At 43.2% G+C, this 17150-nt stretch overlaps 1 protein-coding gene across 6 annotated transcripts in view; it reads right to left on the bottom strand.

Annotated features, from left to right (window-relative positions):
• Positions 1–8339, bottom strand: part of TASP1 (taspase 1) — an 82224-nt gene extending 73885 nt beyond the window's left edge. For 3 of the 6 annotated variants that reach the window (XR_004239161.1, XM_032103656.1, XM_032103660.1), the window contains exons 1-4: positions 8267–8339; positions 5328–5545; positions 3579–3646; positions 1982–2050 (exon numbers count right to left, since the gene is read on the bottom strand). Coding sequence is in view for 5 of the 6 variants with exons in the window: in XM_032103656.1 (XP_031959547.1) it covers positions 1982–2050; positions 3579–3646; positions 5328–5472 (282 nt within the window). In the remaining variant the exon portion in view is untranslated. The other 3 variants (XM_032103658.1, XM_032103659.1, XM_032103657.1) reach the window with 3 other exon arrangements.
• Between the last annotated feature and the right edge of the window lie 8811 nt (positions 8340–17150).

Here is a 17150-nt window from a genome sequence, read left to right as displayed (position 1 = left end):
GACTTGCCACGTGGTTTGTTCTCCACAGAGCAACAGAAAAACCACCAGTACTAAACCAGAAGATGCAGCTACAGAAATGGCAGAGATGTCTGGAGGTGGTGCTCAGAACAAGGTATGAGTAGATACAAACCTTTCCATATTTTGGAAGCTGACAGTCTAACACTTCGGAGTTTCTCATACCAAATCCAAAAAACTGCCACTGCAAACCCCACCATTTTCTGTTTTGAGTATAAATTTGACTTTTCCTCAATGTAACTGCAAAACTAACTAATTTAATCTAAAAGAAGCCCAAATCCCAAACCCAGTATTCCCTGTTCCAGTAACAGACAGAGCCCCAATTAAGAGACTATATAAATCTCTTAATGAATAAATGAAACCAAATAATTACATTAATGACTGCAGTACAACCTGAACAAAGTAACATTTTATCTGAAGCACAGGAAAAGGGAAAAAAAAAAAAGCTTAGTGCAACAGAACACATAAAAAAATGACCTAATACAATTCAGAACTAGAAAGTAGAATGATGGCAGGCATCAGCACAAAAGTAGCGAGGCAGATAAGGAGAAAAAGGGTTCTGACTGGAGTAACTGGAAAAAACTTTTTCATTTCATCTTACAGCCATAACTTGTTCTACAGAAGCTACTTCAGAGTATTTAAATCTACTGAAGTAGAAGAAAAGTCTCTTGGGGATAACAAAAACACATAAAATATTTACCCCAGACACAGCTGCAAAGTGATCTATAACTGTTCAGTTAAGCTTCTCAAAATATGTTTTCCTTTGTAGCTCAGGAACACAATAAAAATCACAACCCAAAGTAGATTTTTATTTTTGTTTTCCACTGAGGAGAGAGCTGACACACAAACCATTCTTGTGGAGTGAGAGCAGCCTCAGTGAGCTTAGGGAAGTGCATCGTAAATAATTCCATTCAAGAGATACCCGCTGCTTTCTGCGAGCCATACCCTAACGTGTAAGATAACACATGAAAGCATATTTGAACGGCTCAGTGAGACCCACAGGAGTGCTAAAGCCAAGGCACTTGCCAAGTTAGCAGTGTGACCGAAGCCTTGGCTCCCAGTCAGCATGTCTAACACATACTGAAGTATGCACTTACTGCCTGCCTTACGCTAACCCCATCGAGTACATTAATGGACACTTTCCCAACATGTGGGTAAGCAAATCCACTGCTAATCCTCTTGGAATACTACCATGAATTCCAAAGGCAGGAAATTATTTTTACAGCACAACACTTACCTTGCCTTCCATTTTTTTTTACGAATAAAGTTGGAGAAGAAGCAGCAATTACTACTTACAGGAGAAGAAGAATACCTGTTTCCATCATTACTGTCATGAGGGATTAGCGGATCTGGGACAATGACCAAACTGCCTCATTTGCATCCCAGAAACGTTTAGCTTTACTCACTTCTACATTATATCACTGAAGGCAGATGCCATAAAAATCTCATCACTCCAAAAAGATGCTTTTCCAAAAACCTCACAAACAGCTGCTCATGAAGATGTTCTCTCTTAATTAACAAGTACTGTTTTGAAATAAAAGCATTACTTGCCCTATTCATCTGCACAAATTTTGTCATAAAAATCAGAACCAGTAGCATATTTTTTCCCCTAAGAAGCAGAGCCAGAACAGTCTGTCTGTTGCTCAGTAAGTCAGAAATAAAGTGCCTTACAAAGTGTTCAGTAAGTCTTTAATCACTGCATTTACTCTTGAAGGGTAAAGACTATCTGATAAGGTATACCCAAGATGACAACCAAATTGTACCAGCTAGAAAACTTTTATTCAGTTTGCATTTTTATAAAGCCCTTAAACACATTTACATCAAAATATAGTGGAAAAGCAAAAGATAAAAATTAGTGTAGCACAAAACCAAAAATCCACTGAGACTTCCCATTTAATAACTTCCTACAGAAAAGTCTGGCAAGATTCACCCAAGAGATATATTTACTACCAGTCAGAATTCATACCTCTAATTCTATAAGTGCTGCAGTCACTGCATCTGTTGCAAGAGCACCAGCCTGTAGCTTTTCAATTGCCTGTAAAACAGAAGTTTTGGTTGATTTTCAGGAAATTCTATTATTCTGTGACTGAGCCCTACATTTTCCTAGTCCTGTATGAAATAAAATCTTCACCAAATTAGTTTAAAATGTAAGAGGGCATAAGAACAAGATGCACTGGAAAAAGTCAGTGTGAATCATATGAGGGCAGATCTGAAGGTATGATTTTACTACTACAACATTGTGACACTGCATTTAGTAGCAGATTTCTGCACAGTCCAATTTATATCAAAATAACTTCTTATACTTGATGTCTTCAAATACCAAATGTTTCAGTCAACAAGTTTCAAATTTTCCTTCCAAGATTCAACAAAAATTTCCAGTATCACATACAGCAATTGTCATAAAATTGAAGAGAATTTCACAACCTCATCTAAAAGCCAACACAAATCCAGGAATATAATGCTACCTTCAAATTATATACACACACGACAATGAACTTCTAGAGCCTAATAGTATTTATTAGATCCATACTGAACAAGATCTTACAGTCAAGCTCCCTCAGGGAACCACAGAAAACAACTATGGCTGCAAGACAAACCTGAAACTGTTTGTTCTTCACAGAAGTTATTTATGTTGGCTACTCAGCTCAAGAGTAGCCACACAGAATCTCAAATTGGACTTGAATTCAACAGTAGATCTCACATAATTAGCTGGAAAATTACTTTCACCAGGGCTAATAAAGTCAGTGTTAAGTTTGGATGATTTGTGAGGCCTCTCATTACAAAATTAGATTGGTATTAGGATTGAGCAACAAACTGTAACACAAAGTGATAATTATCAGAGACCAACTCAGACTCTTCTAAAAATCCTGCCAAGCTCCCAAGCTCCTTCTCCCTGGAGAAAGCAAAAGACATTAAAAATTCTAGAGAGAGGTCTTCCAGCTACTCATTCAACACTTAATAGACAGGACTTGCCAGTTCCAAAGCAAAGTTCTTGGAAGAGATGAAAACATATTAGTTTCAATGGAAATTAAAGTCTTGCCATTTCTCCCTTTCCAGCTTTGATTTTTTTTTGTTGTGTTTTTCCTGTTTCTACCTCCCTTCCTATTAAGAGGGTAAGAGCTATCAAGAAGAAAATAATTCTGGAAACCCCTGCGTTCACAGAGCAACTTGGATGCTAGAGTTTAAATAAACTCCAAAGAGTGGACATGGATGAAATCAAAATACAGACACCATATTTAGCTCCAGAAACCCTGGAGCAGTGCAGGAAGCCGTAGGAATAGTCCTTGTAGGTACCACTGTGACCTTCTCTTGTTCTCCCACTGTTCCTTTGGTGTCTGCTATTTGTCAGCACTGATGAGAATGTTGCTGCATCTCAGGGCCACACACTGTCCTGTCTCTGTATCATGTTAACTGTTTCTGCTCTGTTTTCCCTCATTTCCCTCTATAAACACATAGAGCCCGAGCAGCTCAGTCCAGATGTGTCCATTCCTACAGAAGGGACAATGCTACCAAAGGTGTTTCTTGTGTACCCAGTACAGGCCCGTGGAGCTGGTAACACATACCTTCTGGCAGGCTCTTTTGCACACGTGCTTGTACTCTTTAGCTTTGGATTCAGAATGATAACCTGCACCTGCAATTGAAGCAAAAGGAAAATCTATTATAGCACCTGGCAAACTACAGCCTGTAGTTCACACAGAGATTTAAGACACAGGCAGATACAGCATTTCTTACTCTGGATTACATTGGCATTTCCTTTTTGTACCAATGATTGACAACTTTATGCATTCCAACACAGACTCAAACAGACCCAGTAAAATACAGGATACAGAGCATATATCCAGAAGCATGCAGGTATATATATCAGCATTAATCTCTTCCTAAAAACACTTTCTAAGAGATTCCAGTTTCACTCATTCTTGGAGGATTTCCAGAGTAGCTTTTTTCTTTACTCTTCATTATTGGGCAAAACTCACAGTTTTAAGTCAAACTCTGATTTTCCTTTTAGCAAAATTACCATTCTGCTCATTTTCTCACGTTTATTCTACATTATTAGAGCTTGTTACTCCCAATTTAGAACAAGCAGTTCCTTGCAATGAAGATCATACAGATTTTTCACCTTTTTCTTATTTTTAGTCTTTATCCTGCTGTATTGAACCATTCTGCCCCATTTTGAAGCCACTGCCTCTACTTCCATACCTGAAAAATTTATCAATGCCACCACTCAACTAAATGCAGCATCAGAAAAACAAGAGTGGCACACTTATATTTAAAAATCTACTTCTGTTTTACCAGGTTTTGCACTTAAAAATGTGCTTGTGTCTATCTAAACTTCCCTTTGCTGACGTGTAGAAATACTCGTTTTGAGAAACTCTAATAAAATGAGCTTTAATACTAGTACCAAAGTGACCCAGTAAAGGACACTATATTGAGCAATTCCATTTGCCCTTAAAATAGAATACCAGGGTCATCAAATATCAACCCAGAATAAATTATTTGAGGTTTGGGTTTGGTTTTTTTTAACCTTAATGATTTTATAAAGCAAGTAACACGTAGGCTTTTCAAATATTTTAGGCATCACCAGGCCACTTTCCTATATTTCACCTCATGTTCTCACACAGATGCTCAAAACAAATATACACCCAGATATAAGCATTGTTAACTTCATGATTCATAGTATTTAATAAAGAACCTGTGAGAAAAGAATTTATGAGCAAGACACACATAACACATAATTTTTCTATCAGATCTCAGTAGAGGAGCCCTTCATTACATGCGGAATGAATAAACAGTAACTCACTTAAACAAGAACAAGATCAAAAAAATAGACTTGGAAGAAAAATCTCAAAAGAGTAAAAAGAGTTCTGCAACAAACAGCCCAAGGAGGTTTCAGAAGGTCTCAGCTGGACTGTCCTCACGAACAAGTTAGACAAGAAATCATCACTAATGAAACGACTGTATTTGATCCTTCCAAAGATAAAGAAACAGACTGAAATATCTCCTCCATTTTGTAGGTTTGCCAAGCTTAGCAGACAACTGCAGAATATGACATTTTATAATCACTTAAATTTAGGGGTTTTCTTTGTCAAGGATAAAAAACATACCATCCAGAATACCCGAATAGATACATTTTGATTAAGAGTTTCCAGTGCAACTTCCAATCAAACTCCCCATTCCCAGATTTGCACACAGAGTTAATGTCACTTTGTTAGCACACTAGCAGTCCAAAACCACTATAAAATTTTTGTTGATATCTAGTTTGATATCAAAATATACATTATTTCCATTCCCACTGTTCTGCTTCCACACCTTACCTGCATGGACAAGCACAAATCCCACTCGTTTCCCTCTTTGGGTTTGCTTTGCTTCGGGCTCTTTGACCACCACTTTTACAGCTGTAACCTGAGATGATTTGGAAGGTAACACTTCTACTGAACTTATCCCCTTCTCCATGATCATACATTAGGATCACCATCTTCTACTGGGAAGGAGCACAATTCCATTCAAAAATAAACTCTGGAGAGAAATCATCCTAAAACCAGATCAGATGTATATGTTAGACACTGATTTCAAGAGATGAATTTCACACAAATAACCTCAGAATGAACTTCTGGGAGACAGGTTTGAACCAAGGGGAACACACCGCTCCAAAGGAGGGCTTCCGAGTTCTGCCTCTTCCCTAGCCAACAGCACTAATGAGACTTAAATAATCAAAGTTCATGTTGCAAGCTGAAAGCAGCCTTTTCACTACAACATAACTTGAACCTCATGATCTTGCCAGACACTGGAAGGAATTGTTAATATAAGTTTTGCTTTCCATGGTGTCCTGTTTTTCAACAATACAGCTTATTTCTCCGCCCATCTTACTAGCACATGAGTAACCCTTTAAAACACCATACCTTTTCCTTTCTTTTGCAAGGAATAGCTGTTTAAGATCCTTTAATGAATTCCTATTCTTCCATACTGTTTCATCCCATCTCCTCATAATTCCCCACTAATTTGCAGCAGGAAAAGAAAAAAAAATTAACTTTTTTTAAATGACAAAGTATTTCTAAACCAAAACCAAATAAGCCTGAAACAGTGCAATAATGTTTGCCTGGGTAAGCAGAGCTACCATGATTACTAGTGAACCACAACATGCTTAAGTCAAGCTCAAATAACTTAGTAACTCTATTGGTTTTGATGGTTACCCTTAAGATTTTTAAGGAATTTAATGTTTTTATAAAGCTAATGGAAATATTGTCAATAATGTCTAGTACATGAAACAAAAAAGTAACAATATAGAACGATGTATATATCAGGAGCTGCCAAACAAACTCTTTGTATTTACTGCTGCTCTTATCCACAGCTTTTACTGCACATTAATCCTGACACAAAACCATTTGTCTAGTTTAACAGGCAAAATAGAGACATTCTACATGTTGAATTGCTTAAGGAAGTGAAAAGCATGTAGTGTTAATGCAGAAATGGAGAAAACCTCTGTAATATATTAAGATAGGTTATATATTAAGAACTAGATTAATTTTAAGGTCCCTTTCAAGCCAAACCATTCTCAGACTCTACACCTCTATATTCCAGTATAACATCTATCACTCCTACCATCTCGAAAAGGACTTTGTAACCCAAGAACACTGGAAAGTGTTTTTCCACTTCCACAGAAGTGGAAAAATGAGATGTTTAATGCATAAGACTTAAACCACTGACTTTGCAAATGCTATATGGCTTACTCCAGTAATTAAATACCACTCCATTTACATGACCCAAACCATGCAAATGATGTTTAGCAAGATTCAGCACTGCCACAGAACAAACCAGCTGGTTTGCCATAATCGTTCTTTTGATAAGAAGAATTAGCACAGCTCTGGAGGAAGTTATTTATTTACCATCATTTCTTCTTAAATGCTAAACATACACAGTAATCTTCATACATTTATAAATCTACTTTTCAAAATTAAATATGAACTTATTGTTATAATTATATATGTCTTGATACAAAATGAAAGGCCGCTACAATACACAGGCTCTGCAGAGAGAAAGAGCATTTATGGATTACATCCAACTGTAATGGTCACTGGTATATACTTCAGAGCTAAAATTAAAGTATTAATCACTGCATTTACTTCCTTTTTAATAGTAATAGTAAAGAAGGCTCCAGCAACTATTGGTCTTCTTTGTTGCATCTTGTTACACCGTACAGAAACAAGGGTACAGCACAGACTTCAGTGAAGTGACAGAGGAGCAAGTAAGGAATTTAAACTCTCACAGGAATGGAAGAAATAGTGTGGTGGAAGGGAAAGCAATGATGATGATTAAATGGCTTTTGAAAATTAAGATGGAGATGTCACATAAAGACTTACTAACAGTGTAACTGCAGGCTGAAAATCCTAATTAGCCTTTTGCATACAGCTGGGTCTAAGGATGTTTCTGTTTCTACTAGAGAACACAGAGGCAACCTATCTCTCTCGTTTGCTTCAGTTTGTAACACTTCCTCCCCACCAACTCAATTTTCTCAAACCCCTCCCACCTCAAACTCTTCTTCAAGTCCTTGTAGATCTCATTCACAAACCTGCTGCTTCCACTTCTTAAGCTCCCACTCTCCCACTAGACTCAACTTTTCCCTTTCAAGCCTCTTCTAGGATTTACCAGTTCTCCCTCCTGGCTGTCAAACTTCCACCGCTCCTGATTTCACTCCTCCTTGCTACACGTTCCCTGCTCTCCATCTGTACAGCGACAGAAACGGTGCAAGAATACACATCAGCGTGACTGCTGGAGAACAGGAAGCACAATGATTTTACCAAAGCACCCAGAGCTCTGACTGCACGGCAAAAGTAACTCTGAATCCTGAACAGGCGCTCGGAGAAACACAAACACACGCGCGGGTCCCGCCGAGGCAGCCCCCTCCCGCCCGGGCTGACGCCGCAAGAGTCCCGCCGGGAGCGGCCGCGGCGCGAGCGGAGCGCAGGGGCCCCAACTCCCTCGCGCCCACCCCGATCCCGGCGGCGCGGCGCTCCCGCCGCCCGGCCCGTGACGTCACGCGGGGCCGCGGCCCGTGACGTCACCCGGGGCAGACCCCGCGCGGCGGACGCGCGGACCGCCCGAGCCCGCGCGCGGCCGCCTCGCGGCGCGGCGCGTTGGCGGCGCGTTGGCGGCGCGTTCCCGGCCCGTGCGGCCCCGCGGGCAGGGCACGCGGAAGAGGCCGCGCCGGGGCAGGCGGGAGCGGCGGGGCAGGGCAGCCCCGCGGCGCCGCACTCACCCTGCACCGCCGCCATCCGGGACCGCCCGCCCGGCCGTTGCCTCGGTGAGCATGAGGCGTCCCGCCCCCGCCCTGCGCCCATTGGCCGGGGCGCGCCCCGCGCCGGAAGTGGCGCCAGTGCTGATTGGCGTTCCGCGGGGCCAATGGCGCGCGGGGCGCGCATGGCGGGGGGCGCGGGCCGCGCTTCCCCGTCCGGGCCGGCGCTGCGGTGCCATCGGCACTGGGCACGGCCTCCTGAGAAAGCAGCTCAGAGGTGATCTGTGTCTCAAGGGGGTGGATAGCGGCCTCCGGTGTTGTTACCCCCAGGGCAATATATATCTCTCATATCAATATACATATATATCATATCGATATATATAACCAATATACAGGTCATACAGTATATAATGTACCAATATATATATATATGCAATATACATCTATATCAAAATATATCATACAGTATGCAATGTACAAATATACAAATATGCTACATAGTCATGTTAATACACATATTTATATCCATACGCAGATACATTCTATCAGTACACATATATATCATCCAATATGCAATACATCTATATATCAACATACAATGTAGATATACATCATCAATATATCATCCAATATGCAATATACATCTATTAATATGCAATATACATATGTTTCATATCACTATACATATATACACAGTGTGCACTATATAATACAATGCACAATACACACATATATTGATATTCAGGATACATGTATATCTACACATGTGACTTCTGATAGCTAATCAAAACTAAACTTACTGATTAAAAATACATTTATTTCATAATAGACTTGGTAGGAAATTCTTGGAACAGTCAGATACTTTACATCTTTCTGCTTCAATGAGCATTTGACTATTGTGTTCTGCTAGAGATACTAAGTTTTTATTATTTTCTGTCCACTTTGTTGTAGAGGTGACACACTGCTTTCTGAAGCTGCCTTCCCAGGATCGAGGGCAGCTGTATATGAATCCCATTTCCCTGATACCTTCTCTGATGGTCACTATCATCAGTCCTGGGAACCAGCTTTGTATGTGTGAGACATTTCATTATCCCAGTCCACACTCTCCCAAAGTGCCTCCACACTTCCAGGCCCTGCTCCTCTTCTTTGTAGATCCATGATGAGTCCAGATGTCCTTATGGATTTACTTATATTGTAAATTTATTTTAGCTGACACCTCAAATTCTCATTTGCAAAGCTCAGCCTTTTAAAGTTGAAACTCTAAAGCTTTTATTAGATCAAGACAAGGTTGTTCTGTTTGCAGAATTCACTTGATCTCTTGCTCAAGCTCCATCATGAGAAGCGAAAGGATATCTTTTATGTAAAAGATTATCCTCATCCCTCTAGATGAAGCAGATTTTAACTTCTCACTTTTGTTTTCCTAGAAGTAAGCCCAACATGTAGCTGTTACACTGGTTCCTGCAACAGCGGAGAGTACCATTCATTCTCTGCAAACAAGCTGACAAAAAATCACCTGCTTCAGCCAGACTACAATTTTTACAATTTTCATTACAATTAAATTTCTATGGTATCTCTCTGACAACAATTTCATTCACTACTAATAAAAGCTGTCTTATTTAATAAATAATTTTAATAATAATAAAAAAGCTGGATTGGAAATCTTGCAGTATATTGCTCCATTTGCCTAGCAGGTGTTGTTTTCTCAATCAGAGAAAAGCGCTGCCTCCTCGTCTAAGTCCTTCCACGCTTTTTTGTTCCTTCCTCTCTGGAGCACGTCCCCCCGCAGGCAGGTGCCTCAGGTAGCTCTTGATGGAGGCAGAGTTCTCCTCCTGCCGGCCGATCACCTCGTCATGGAGGGGGGGGCAGTCAGCCAGGCAGCAGGTCCGTGGCCAAGCTGAGCGTGTCCAGGCCTTCTCCTGGGAGACACGGGGCAGGGAGCACGGTGAAAGGGGCAGAGGGGACTCAGGGGGCTGAGCCCCTTGGGCTCTCCTGGGGAAGCTGGGGCCTGGCTGGGCTGCCCCAGGCCACAGCTTGTGTGGAGAAGACCTCGGGCAGGATCTGTCTTGTTCTTGTGCCTCAGCCTGTCCTTGTTTCCTCCTGGGAGGAAGGGGGCTGAGCCCCACCTCTGCCTCTGGGCTCGGGCACAGGGCTGGGGAAGAGGCAGAGGACCCTTGGTGCCTGCCCAGGCTTTCCTCTGCACAGGGGCTGGCAGTCCTCTCCCTACACGTTGTAGCTCCCGGCCCCCTGGCACCATCCCAGCTGCCTGGTCCCCAGCCCTCACCTCCCTGCGCTGCCTCTCGGCTTTTCTCCGGAGGCTGCATCCAAGGCAAAGCACGGCGAGCAGCAGGGACAGGGCTAAGAAGGTGCAGCAGTGCACCTGCACCAACCACAGGCTGGCACTGCCTGTGCCAGTGTCCGGCTGCTGCACGTCCTGGGCTGGCACGTGCAGCCGGGCCGTGTTCCTGCTGGGACAGCTGTGAGCTCTGAGGGTGCTGGGGAGCAGCGAGGCCACGCAGAGCGCCAGGAGCAGGGAGAGCCCCGGGCGGAGCATGGCGGAGCTGCCTGAGGAGCTGCGATCTCTCGCCCTCACCCTGAGCTGAGCCGAGCAGTGCCCACGGGGTCTGTGCAAGGTGGTGGCATCAGCTGTGATGTCACAAGGCTGTTGCCTGGCAGCCAGAGGCTGGGAATGTCAAGGCAAGGCCAGGCCAGAGGGTGTGAGTGTGTGGCTGTCTCAGCCCACTGCTGTATCTTGGTCTGCCATTGCATTTGAAAATGAGGATAGAGATGCCACTTTAACTAGGAGCGTAACATCAGACTGAGAATCCTAATTAGGCCTTTGCATATATTTGTGTGTCAGGATATATTTGTTTTTACATATGGTTGACTTAATCTCAATACTTTCATAACACTTCCTCCACATCAAATCAGTTTGGTCAAACCACTTCCATCTCAAAATATTCTTCATTTCCATTTCATTCAAGAAATTGCTGCTTCCCCTTTGTAAGATCACATTCGACCCATCCTTTCACTTTCAACGTTCTCCTAGTATTTATTAGTTCTCCTTCCTGGCTGTTATACTTTCATCAGTCCTGATCTTGATCCTCCTTGTTACACAGTTCCCTGTTCTACATCCGTATAGCTACAGAAACAGCGGAGGAATACACAGTAGTGTGACTCCTGAAGAACATGAATAAAAATCGTTTAAGGATTTGGGGGTGCTGGTGGATGAGAGGCTGGACATGAGGTGGCAATGTGCTCTGGCAGCCCAGAAACCAACCCTGTTCTGGGCTGCATCCAGAGCCCTGTGGGCAGCAGGTGAGAGAGGGGATTCTGCCCCTCTGCCTCACTCAAATGTGACCCCACCTGCAGTGCTGTGTCCAGATCTGGGGTCTGCAGCACAGGATGGGCATGGAGCTGTTAGAGTGAGTCCAGAGGAAGCCACCAAGACGATCAGAGGGATGGAGCAGTTCTCCTTGAGGAAAGGCTGAGAGAACTGGGCTTGTTCAGCCTCGAGAAGAGGAGGCTCAGGGGTGACCTAACTGTGGCCTCCCAGTACCTGAAGGGAGCCTACAAGAAAGATGGAGAGGGACTATTCACTAGAGCATGGAGTAACAGGACAGGGAGGAATGGCTTTAGACAGAGCATAGGTTCAGATTAGATATTAGGAGGAAGTTTCTAGCTGTGAGGGTGGTGAGGCACTGGCACAGGTTGCCCAGAGAAGCTGTGGACGCCCCATCCCTAGAAGCATTCAAGGCCAGGTTGAACGGAGCTCTGAGCAATCTGGTCTCGTGGAAGCCGCCCAAAGCCCTGACCGCACTGCAAAAGTAACTTTGAATCCTAAGCAGGCGCTGGGAGAAAGACAAACATACGCGAGGGTCACGCCGAGGCAGCAGGGACCGCTCAGCCGCTCGCAGCCCCCTCCCGCCCGGGAGACCCTGCAGGGCCCGAAAGCCCGTCAAGGGAGCGGCCGTGGGGCGAGCGGAGCGCAGGGCGGCCGGGCCGACACTCCGATGGCTGTGCCTCAGCACCAGCAGCGCGGCGCTGTTTGTGCTCAGGCGGGCTCAGGTTTTACAGCGAGGCCTCACCCGGGCAGAGCGACCGAGGGGCGCCGCGGTGCCGCCTCTCCCGCCGCCCGGCCCTGACGGCACGCGGAGAGCCTGGGCGCGGCCCCCTCACGGCGCTGCCCTCAGCGCCCGCAGCAGCGGCTTCGTTTCCACCCGACAGCCGGCAGGAGCTCGCCCGCCAGACTTACGTTTTTTAAGCGAATTTTGACAAATTATGTTTCTGCAGCACTGACTACAGGACTTCCTATAACACCAATTTCATTCACTAGCCCAAATACATTTCGTAGCAAATAATAACTAGTAACAGATTGCTTACACTTCGTGCCATCATCAAGAAAAGCGTCATTTGCTTTCATGTTTGTGGCGAACACAGGTTATATTGTGTATTAGACATTAACAGGAACTTGCACTGAACTGGCAAGAACCAAAAAAAACCCCATAGAACCATAGAATGGTTTGAGTTGGATGGAGCCTTGAAGAACATCTAGGCCAAATGCCCCTGCTGTGGATAAGGACATCTGGAAACTAACTTTTTCACCCCCAGATTTTATTTCATCTCCACCACATCCTAATTGTCCTACACAGGATCTCCCCCAGGAATTCAGAAGGCTCCTTCCTGGCCTGCCTAATAGTGACAGGAACACTTATTATGGCTTTTTTCCCAACAAAAATGTGCTTCCACTTTTGTATTATTGACTTATTTTTTCAAAGACCAGCCTTACATTTTTTTAACAATGCAAGATATGTCAGGAGCAAATGCAAGTCTTTTTCAACACAAGTTTTTGGCACACAAAACTATGTGGCTTTTGGAGAGCAGCTTTTGTCTTCCACATTACCAGGTGCTTCCTATTCTGTTGGACAAAACTACAAGGAAATATGCAGTCCACAAACCCTCAGAAGATCTTTGGCCTTCTTTCACAGATTTTAACCTGAGGTCCAAATCCCAGTTGCGAGTTGCTTTGTTTCCATATTTTTTGTTGTGTTTTTTTTTTTTAAAGCCCTTGTTATTCTTCACAGTGCTGAAGTGAACCAAGGAGACACCTCAAAGTACTTTTTTTGCTTCTTAAATGGCAATAGGTACATTTGAGCTAGGACAGACTGATTTGAGGGAAAAGGAGGGTGTTGTGGAAGTGTTGCAACGCATTTGCCTTCTGGCTGCAGCCCTTCTTCGATGCACAGCATTGGCCATCACCGAGGCAGCTTTGATTTGACCTTGTGCATTCACCTCTCTGTCCTGTGTAAGGTCCTAAGCACCTTCTGTCTCCCATTTTCCCTTTCTCTGTCCAGCTGTTCCGTGTGTGGCTAAGAAAGAGGCAGCACAACATGTGTCTGACTCCCAGCTACACATATTTTGACTTGACCTGACTGTCAAATCTCCTTGAAGTTGGCAATAGGTTCAAATTCCAGAGGTAGGGCTGTCACACTGATAGATAGACAGTATCACGGAGCCCTTCGTTCTTTAGGGGGAAGCTAAAGCCTTGTCAGCATTTGGTCCTGTACCATTTTCCAGAACTGGATTTCAAATCCAAATGTCTGTTTTCACTTGTTTTTTGATGCCTTTACTTAACTTGTCCTCTGCTGCCAGTGACAGTTTTCAAACTGGCCAAATATTTCTTGGGGTTCTTTTCCTATTTTCTGGTCCTTACCTTTCTGTAGATTTGTGTTGCTACTCCAATAAAAAGGTGTTCTCATTCTGTAAATCATTCCACAGCATCCAGGTTTGAAGTGAAAGGTTTTCTTTATTCCTTTTACAAAGATTCCAGCTGTGTTTTAAAGCCTTTGGGGTTTTTTGTTCAATTTCTTGTTGATTATTTTAGATTTCTTCTTGCGCTTTGTCTTTTGAAGCACGCTCTACTGGTTTTACTTCCTAATATGATAAAGAGCTTATCTGCTCGTTTAATTTATTCTGGGTAAAAGTGGCTATTAAAGTCCTTAGACTTCAATGAGGTTTTACAAAAGATGTTCCAGGCAAGAAGTTCCTGAGCCTTTGGTTTGGGAGGCTTCAGTACTTTCAGACACCTGTTAAGGACAGAGATGCTGGGAAAGGGCAGTAGAAGAGGAGAAGACTCACATCCCTTTTCTATCCTTTTTAACCCAGGTGAGAGGACACCCTTAAACAATCAATTCAAGACAACTTTAATGCTTTAATGAAGGATGTGTCTGGGAAGTGGCCACAAGGAAAAGAGAACAGCAAAAAAGGCAAGCACATAGAAATACACCCCTATATCAACCATTCCATCTTCAGTTAGGAACTTTGCAACTCACTTCTACAGTCAACAGAAAAAGAAGCTGAATGCACCAAGAAATACAAACAGGAACTATTACCTGGATGATTGCATGCAAGAGGAGAATAGCAACTGAAGGCTGGAATCAATCCACTCAAACACCACATCATCAATCCCCCTGAAAGACTGGCTGATCTTCGCAGGTAGCATAAATAAGCCTGCAGTCTCCTCCAGGCATGCTTGTTGCTTCCTCTCCATATGAAGAGGCCCCTTGTTTGACTTCCAGCCAGTAAAATAATGTTTTTTCCAGATAATGAGCTACTTCAGATGAGGAAAATACTCCAGCATCCTGGACCTGTCTATTTAGCATTCCAGATACTCCCGGCTGCTCAACACCCACACGCGATTATTTCCAACGCTCATTCCATTGCAGCTCAGAAAGCTCTAACTCGGTGTGATTGCAATCTGTCAGCCAGCTTTTCAGGGGGGCCAAATCATAAGACATGGGACTTTTGAGAAATGCAACTTAAAAAATGCAGTCATCACTTGTTGCCAAAATAACCACAAGTAGTAAATCCCTGCAAGGTTTTGTCTTTATTCCTTGAACAGTGAGGTGAATGCATACTGGGTAGATACTGGCCACTGCAGTAGGTAGGACAGTCATCTCCCAGTGACAGCTACAGGAAATCAGGAAGCCAAGACTCACAGAAAACTGGTTTTCAGAATCAGCGAACATTCTTCTTCATGCCCACAAAGTATGGTGAAGGTTTAAATATGACAGTTTAAGAATACATATTGTGGCAAAACAGGTCAAGTTGGCAACTAAGTAACTCCTGAACTAGGCTTTCTCCACAGGTTAGATCATCTCATTATTGTTACGGATTTTGACCTGCTTGGTTGCTCTCTGCAGTTCTCCATGGCTAATGATTTCGTCCAAACCCAAACTGGCTTATTGCACTCAGGGTATGATACAATTTCAGTAGGAAGTCTTCACAGCATCCTACTCTTCAAATTCTGTGATACTGATCCCATTGCAACAGAGAGACTTCAAGATTCCTAAGTTCACTACGATTTAAGAATAATTAGCAGAATCATTCTCTTACTGGGGAAGTTCTGATCTTCAAGATTCAAAACGAGGAAAAAAAAATACCCATTCTCATCCCTCAGACAAGCTCATGAGCTCTATCAGCAAATTCACATTTTGGTGAAGTTGAGATCAGTACAAAAATCAGTGCAGGTTTATCTTAGAACAGAATTTGCATTTTGAAACTACATCTTAATACGCAACTAAATTCATTACTGTTACCCTTTTTCTGTATTTTGTACTTTTTGTCTTCAGAAAATGTATCTCACAGAAAAACAAGGCTGTTATTCTGTGACAAAATCATCTTTGTTTACCAAGTCAACTTACTTTGCTATCAAAGGTAAATTTTGGGCCTCTTAAGAAAAGCAGATAACTTAAGTGATAGATTTATATTCCTTTTAAGTGTGGTCTGCTACACCTGTTTTGATTTTACTACACGAGTGCTGCAAGTAGCGGTATGCCACCACCCTGTGAAGCATTTCTACTCCTCCTTAGAGGGCATACAGAGCACAGAATTGTTCCCTGCTTACACTTGGGATGTTCACTGAAGTGCCCAGTCTCCTCTTCTGGATTGAGATGATGGATCTCATGATACAGATGAGCTTCTCTGGAGCATAAAGGTTGTGGCTTTTATTTCATTAAAATAAATTAAAATTAATACCCTGCTAACAAAACAGTTATTTTGCAAAGTTGAGCACTTGGACACCAAAATATAGAATAATGAAGACTGCTTCCCTTAACATGGTATTTTCACATCAGATTAGAGCTTAAAGAAAAAGATCTGTTTAGGTAACTGCAACAAATGCCAGAGCTGATTTCACATGTACTGTGCTTGATTTTCACTCTGACGTGGTTTTGGTTCCTAGGCACTTGTATTTAGTTTCCTGATAGGGAGCTCTAAAATTCACCAAACGAGAAATGTGTGAAAAAAATTGTCTAACTTCTGCTTGGTTCAGAAATTACAGACCTTCTTTCCCACTCCAACTGCAAGGACACCCTTAAACTCTTGGCTACCAGAGGCATTGCTCATCCCTGCACATCTCAGGTTCTCTCCCTGCTGATGCTGCTCAGTCATTACTTCTGCTAAGGAAAAGGACCAACCTGTCCCTAAGTCCTCCAAAGCCCAAGGCATCCATTCTTGGGCCAGCTCATGGATCTACTCCCTCTTTGAGAGCCCACGCATTAACCTAAGGGGAAAAGCAGACAGGGCAATGAGGAAGGGAAGCAGCTTCTGCTTGAGCGTTTTACATTCCACAGAACTGATTTCAGCCTTAATCACCTGTGGCAATCACAGCCGCCCTAAACCAGTCCCTTTGCTATTCACAGTCCTTTTGGTAACCACTTCTGTTAACTTGCATTTTTCATGGACCACCTGCCAGCCCCTTTGAGCAGCGGTTCAGCCACACGCATTGCTGACTGCACTGGGCAGTTTTTCTGCTCACATTTACAATGCCCATCTTTGATCCCACTGTCAGAAGTCACTACACACCCCATCTGCCTCAGTCGTCCTTTCCCTCCTACCTTGTCCCAGAAAT

The sequence above is a fragment of the Corvus moneduloides genome, chromosome 3 (genome assembly GCF_009650955.1).
Source record: "Corvus moneduloides isolate bCorMon1 chromosome 3, bCorMon1.pri, whole genome shotgun sequence".
NCBI classification, from domain to species: Eukaryota; Metazoa; Chordata; class Aves; order Passeriformes; family Corvidae; genus Corvus; species Corvus moneduloides.
The sequence above is the reverse complement of the archived record's forward strand: the minus strand, read 5'-3'. Positions and strand labels throughout refer to the sequence as shown.